Genomic DNA, 6,739 nt, shown 5'->3' with positions numbered 1-6,739 from the left:
TCTACTGGCCCAGTTTCCCACCTCATAAAGGAAAGTTAGGTCCAAGTAAATAAAGAGAAGTAGCCCCCAGTACAGATTGTAATGGGACCCTCTGCTTTTAGCAGAATTCTGCATTGGCTGGTAGTATGAACCCTGGAGCCATACTGCTAGGGTATAAACCTGGGCTGTACCTATTTGGTCATACTCGAGCAGGTTATTTACCCTCTCAGTGCCTCAGTTTCCTTATCTATAAAATGGGGATGGTTGTGATAATCACATTCAACCACCATGTTAAGTTTTCCACGTGTGATGCCAGTCTTGTACAAAGGAGTGGGACCATCGCCTGTTCTCACACTTATGTTCACAAGATTACACCCACCCTTCCCTGTTGAGTCAGTTATCTCAGATCCCCAACCCTGCCTTTCTTTCAAATGTGTTGTGTCATCATTTATTTGCAAACATGTCTATTTGCTTTCAAATTTAAATACTTTTACATGTAATCAAAAACAAAACACATGCAGGGGTGGGAGAGAAAGACTGGCAGGCATGTTCATAAACAGCAAAACATTTTTTGAGGCTGACACAGATAGCTCAGACGCCGGAGGGTTCAAACTGACAGACTTTTGGTAATGAGGAGACACATGAATCTTAACAGAGGGACATTTTTTCTGGGAAATGAAAATGCAGGAACACACATCCTTCTTCCTTCCACCAGCTCTCAGGGCTCCACTTACTGAATGATCACGGCCTTGTTGTCTTCCATTTAAGTGATCACAGTCTGATCCCGCTTGTTCCTTTAATTCATTAACAATTATCCAAGTTAGATATTAAATTATTCATACAGACAGCACTAAACAAGACAAACACAAAGCCTTTGCGCTAGGAATGTTGGTAGTTCAGCTAGCTATTGGGGGAAAATTGAGAGAAGGAAGCTGAAAGCCACATGCTCCAGCCAATATTATAACAGCAGACCTCTTAGAGTTCAGATTGGGAAGCAGGTAAGAGTTTCCTGGACAGTCAACTGAGGCAGTAGACCAGAAAAGCCTGCTTACGGGGTTTGTCTAGAAGCTGTGAGAATGTCCCGTGATGTATGAAGACGTCAGCTGTCCCCTCAGTCAAAGAACTAGGGAAAAGAAGGGTCATTATTTTCCTCACAGTTCCAATGAGCAAAGCCTGAATGTGTTTCTGCAGTCTGAATCCCAAAGACTCTTCTTCCCTCACTCTGAGCATTTCAGGAACGATGTGAGGGTCCATTAGAAGAGAGAAAACTCTCAGCTCTTGCACTCAGAAGCTCCATCCTTCACTGAGGCATCTTTACCATCTCTTGTCTCTGAGCTCACCTCCAGACTGGGTTCTTCACCCTCTGGCTGTTCTCCAGGCTCCTGGGACTCACTCGCCACCTGGATGTTCTTGCTAGAGTGGCACCCCATCGCAGCTGGATACAGAGGGATGTTCTCTGCTAAGGAAGTTCTGTGTAGATGATCCTCACACCAGGGGTAAATAACCCTTCCTCAGAGCCCTGTTTGAGAGAGAATCAGTTTGGTTTCTATGGTCACAGGGAGCCGCCAAACCTGCATAATGAGTTCCCCCCACCCCATCTGTGGGGTGGGCAGGGCCTGGAAGCTGCTAGTTCCCAACACCAAACCCCATATTCATTCCACCCAGAAGAATTTCTCTTTGTTTAACCTTTAACTTCTTTAGAGACTATTACCACCACCCACTTTGTTACCTGTAAACACCAGCTCAGGTCTTCACAGGTAAAGAAAGTCCCTGTTACTACGCAACGAGCCGTGACCTCCCTTTGTGTCCCATCCAGTTCCAAAGACTTTGCAGAACCCCCACTTGGAGGCCATCCCAGAGCTGGAAAATTGAGAGTCCATGAGACTGTGGACTCCAGGGGTTACCCAAGCGCTTAAGTAAATACATGAGCTAGCAGGTTTTGCACACTGCTCTGTGTTAAGAACAGTTTACATTCATTATCCTTTTTAACCCTAAAGCAAGTCATTTAAGAGATGGAGATACTGAGGCACGGGGGGGGGGGGTGGGCAGGGTGGTGGTGCACCTAGTTGAGCGCACAGTGCACAAGGACCTGGGTTCAAGCCCCCATCCCCACCTGCAGGGGGAAAGCTTTGCAAGTGGTAAAGCACTTCCTCTCTATCTCCCCATTCTCTCTTGATTTCTGACTGTCTCTATCCAATAAATAAAGATAATTAAAAAATAAAAATTTAAATTGGATACTGAGGCACAGAGAGATGACTTTAAGGTAGTTATTAACAGCCAGAAAATAGAGTGGTGATGTAAATTCAAATCATCTAGATTTTTCTACCTATGTTGATCATATCTTTTTTGTTTGTTTTTAATATTTATTTTTTTAAATATTTTTATTTACTTATTATTGGATAGAGACAGAAATTGGGGGGGCATAGAAAGGGAGAGAGACAGAGAGGTACCTGCAGCCCTGCTTCAACACTTGTGAAGTTTTCCCCCTGCAGGTGGAGACCAGGGGCTTGAACCTCAGTCCTTGTGCACTGTAATGTGTGCGCTTAACAAACCAGGTGTGCTACCACCTGACCCCTATTGTTTGTTTGTTTGCTTGCTTGTTTGTTTGTTTGTCTGTCTGTCCTGAGAGGCCTGTTCTACTTCATGGTGCTGCCTGGGATTTAAATTGGGACCTTTGATGCCTCAGGCAAAAAAAGTCTTTCTGGGGTCGGGTGTTGGCGCACCTAGTTGAGCATGTATGTTACAGTGCTCAAGAACCTGGGTTTGAGCCCCCGGCCCCCACCTGCAAGGAGAAAGCTTTAGGAGTGGTGAAGCAGGGCTGCAGGTATCTCCCTCCGTCTCTCTTCCTATCACCCCTTTCCCTCTCAATTTCTGGATGTCTCTATCCAATAAATAAATAAAGACAAAGGGAAAAAAAGTTAAAGCATTCTTAAAAAAAAAAGTCTTTCTGCATAACCATTATGCTATAACCCAGCCCCAATCTAACTTTTTTCTTTCCTTCTTTTCCCTAGATAGTGAGAGATGAAGAGAAATTGAGAAATTGAGAGGGAGACAGAGAGAAGGATAGATATCACTGCAGTACTCTTGGGGCTTTCTACCTTCAGGCACTCCATGTGGTAGCCCTGGGCTTCAAACTCAGCTCCTTACACATGTTAACTGAGCCACATGCTGGCATCCAAAGCTTTCTCTTTCTCTCTCTCTCCCTCTCCCTCTCCCTCTCCCTTTATCTCTCTTTCTTCCTTCCTTTAAAATAATTTTATTGCCATCACAGTTATTGTTGGGGATCAGTGTCTACAGGACAAATTCACAACCTACAGAAGATGATGATGTTGATGATTTGCTAGGACAGAGAAAAATTGAGAGGAGAGGGAGAGGGGAGAGAGCGAGAGAGAGAAGAGAAGAGAAGAGAAGAGAAGAGAAGAGAAGAGAAGAGAAGAGAAGAGAAGAGAAGAGAAGAGAAGAGAAGAGAGTTAATTGAATCACTGCTTCACCATTTGGGAAGCTCCCCTCTGTGGGCTTGCACCTGGGTCCTTGTGCATGGTAACATGTGTGCTCCACCTCCAGGAACCACTTTTTATTTTTCAAATACTTTTTCTTAAGAAAGAAACCAAAGCATTGCTCCACCATTCATGATGCAATATTGTATTTACTATCTTTTTCAATTTTTTTTTTGCCTCCAGGGTTATTGCTGGGCGTGCCTGCACCATGAATCCACTGCTCCTGGAGGCTATTTTTTTTCCCTTTTGTTGCCCTTGTTTTTATCATTGTTGTGGTTATTATTGTTGTTGTTGTTATTGATGTAATTGTTGGATAGGACAGAGAGAAATGGAGAGAGGAGACAGAGAGGGGAGAGAGAGAGAGACCCCTGCAGACCTGCTTCACCACCTGTGAAGCGACCCCCCTGCAGGTGGGAAGCAAGGAGCGCAAACTGGGATCCTTATTCCGGTCTTTGCACTTTGCGCCATGTGTGCTTAAGCCACTGCAATACTGGTCTTTTTCATTTTTATTCAGTGTCATGGATTGAACCCAGGACCTCGCATACTACTGAGTCACATCCTTAACCACAGAAATGTTTCCTGGGTGGGGCCTTAACATGTTATGGAACTAACATTAACCACTCCAAAACTCTTTATCTGACTAGATTATTTTTATTTATTTATCTGAATTTATTTTCTGATCACCTAACTTTCCTTTCCTTAACTCTAAAAGAGGTCTGCTCATCCCAACCCGATTTTCAAGGAGCAAGAAAAGAAAATCAAGCAGATTTGTTATGTAGCTTTTGTAGTTGTCACTAAAGCTCCACCAGGCTGAGTTGACTTTGTCAAATAGAAGGAGAGACAGTGGGGAAAGACACCATGGCACCAAAGTTTCTTCCAGTGTGGTGGGAGCCAGGCTCAAACCTAGGTTGTAGGCATAACAAAGCAGGCGCAGTCTGACATAGTTTTTCTGGGAAACCCAAAATGTGATCTTTCCTCCGTGAGCTTATACCAAAGATGATGCTATCTCCCACACACTCAGGGCAGGTGCATGCCAGGAGGGACATTTTACTCAAGACCTCTCATTCACATCTCATAGTCAAATGGTCCTACATGGAAGTTCCATTAATTTGACTTTAGAGTTGAAATAATTGAATCCAGAGTTACTAGGTCTATTAAGTGAAGTCACAGACCTCATAAGCAGTCACCTCAAAATGCTGCTTCCAAAAATATGACCCACCCTTCATTACCTACCTCCCTCCAAGATAAGTACCTATGGTTAATAGTATTTATCCTCTCTGGACTGGATCTGTGAAAATGTAGTTTTGTTTTTTTTTTAATCCCCTATAAGTCATCTTTTTAAAATGAGCATTCTGTCAATTAGGAAGCTGATAATTTACCTCTCTCAGATAAATGTCGAAGCACAATTTGAAGTGTTGGGGTGGGAAGGGAGGGGAAGGGGAAGGGGAAGGGGAAGGGGGAGGGGAAGGGGAAGGGGAAGGGGGAAGGGAAGGGAAGAGAAAGGGAAGGGAAGAGAAAGGGAAGGGAAGGAAAGGGGAAGGGAAGGGAAAGGGAAAGGGAAAGGGAAGGAAAGGAAAGGAAAGGAAGAGAAGGGTCATTTTGCTTTCTAATTTAAAAGGCCCTGATTAAGGCAAGTTCTCATCTGAATATTGGGATCATAGACCAGCAATCCACTCATGAAGCATCCAGATCAATTGTACTTCGGTCAGCACAAAAAACAGGCAGAAAGTAAAGGTTCTTTCTTTATCTATTTTTTAGATATTCAGAAAAATACAAAGGGAAAGGGTTTGGGCTCCTTTAGCAGCATATTCTGGGTGGTGGTCTTGAGGATCATTGGAGGCTCACCAGAGAGGTCTTGACAAAGAATTGAGCAAGACCTCCTGGTTAAGGCAAGCAGACAAACTTATTTATTTATTTACATTTTTTATTTATTAGCTAAAGACAGAAAGAAATTTAGAGGGAAGGGATCAATAAAGGAGGAGAGGGCAAGAGCTGCAGCGCTACTTCACCACTCACAAACATCCCTCCTGCGGGTAGGGACTGGGGCTTGAACCTGGGTCCTTGCTTGTGTATTGTAACATGTGTTCAACTAGGTGCATCACCACCTGACCCCCTAGGCAAATTTAATAAGCAAAGAACACTGTTAGTGACAGAACACTCCAGAGAAGTAGGCATATGGGTCTGGAGACAGGGCTTTGTTCCCACCACCCCCATCCCTGCCTTCCTTTTGTAGCAATTTGGCCTCTTGTGAAGTGTGTCTTGGTCCCATTGGATAATCTCTCAAAATTCTGTTGTGTGCTGTGGTGACCCCAGCAGGAGTTTGGGACTATTAGCATACAAATGACACCACCCTGAGGAGGTGCTTCAGAGAAGGGGTTGTATAAAAGCAGGGACTTTGAGCATGTGGCTCTCTCTCTTTGGTTGCTGCTGCTGCTGCTTCTGGTCAGAAGCTTCTTCTGGTCAGGTATCCACCATGGCTGCTTCTCCTGGGAACTGAATACGTGCGACTCTGCTAGCCGGTAAACTTTTAGACCCCTCTACAGCCATGAGCAACCTTTACCAGAGCTTATAATTGTTTATCTTATGGGACTAAACTTTGATAACCATATTCAGACTTTATAGACCTAGCGTATGCTTAACCCTTGATGCTAAGTGCTTATTTTGCCTTTTACCTGTTTCACCCTAATAAACCGTGTATTGAGTAAACCGGTTCTCAGCTCCCGCTGTGAATTCTTCTATATGCGCCACAAGCAGCCCCAACCCCCACACCTCTTTTTAAGTTAAATTACAACAGTGTGCATGGTCTTGTGGCATGGAGGTTCCACATTCTGCTGGTTGATGTAATAATCCCTTGGGCTTGCTGTCCTGAAGCCCCTGTATTCTCCCAGGCTCCCATTTCTGTCCCTAACAATACCACAGCACCAAAGCTTCCTCCATCCAGTGCAGTGGGGCCCAGGTTTGAACCTGGGTCACATATATGACAAAGCAGGTGCACCATCTGGGAACGCTATTTTGCCAGCCCATGTTGGATTGCTTTAGGAACATGGTTGATGGGAACAAGTGAGGGTTCTTTGCTAAGTGAACCTGATGGGGAGCCTTGCCCACCTGTAAAAATAACCCGGGACCTGTTTTATAATTTGTGGGAAACTATGCAAATAAAAATGTAGGCTCCTTGTTCAAAAAGTATGAATGCTCTCAAGGTCATGAGCCAGGAAAATTGATGAGCCCATCTGAATACTGGACTTGCATACCTGAGGGTCACT

At 44.3% G+C, this 6,739-nt stretch overlaps 1 protein-coding gene across 1 annotated transcript; it reads right to left on the bottom strand.

Annotated features, from left to right (window-relative positions):
• Positions 1 to 1,097: 1,097 nt before the first annotated feature.
• Positions 1,098 to 1,483, bottom strand: CHD9NB (CHD9 neighbor). Its single transcript, XM_060186458.1, has one exon. It carries the CDS (start codon positions 1,407 to 1,409, stop codon positions 1,251 to 1,253), a length of 159 nt encoding a protein of 52 aa, XP_060042441.1. The 5' UTR covers positions 1,410 to 1,483; the 3' UTR covers positions 1,098 to 1,250.
• Positions 1,484 to 6,739: the final 5,256 nt, after the last annotated feature.

The sequence above is a fragment of the Erinaceus europaeus genome, chromosome 2 (assembly GCF_950295315.1).
Source record: "Erinaceus europaeus chromosome 2, mEriEur2.1, whole genome shotgun sequence".
Lineage (NCBI taxonomy): Eukaryota > Metazoa > Chordata > Mammalia > Eulipotyphla > Erinaceidae > Erinaceus > Erinaceus europaeus.
This window is presented reverse-complemented; position numbering and strand designations above follow the sequence as displayed.

Excerpts from the sequence above, each read along its gene's own strand:
- CHD9NB (XM_060186458.1), bottom strand. The coding sequence starts at position 1,409 with ATGGGGTGCCACTCTAGCAAGAACATCCAGGTGGCGAGTGAGTCCCAG.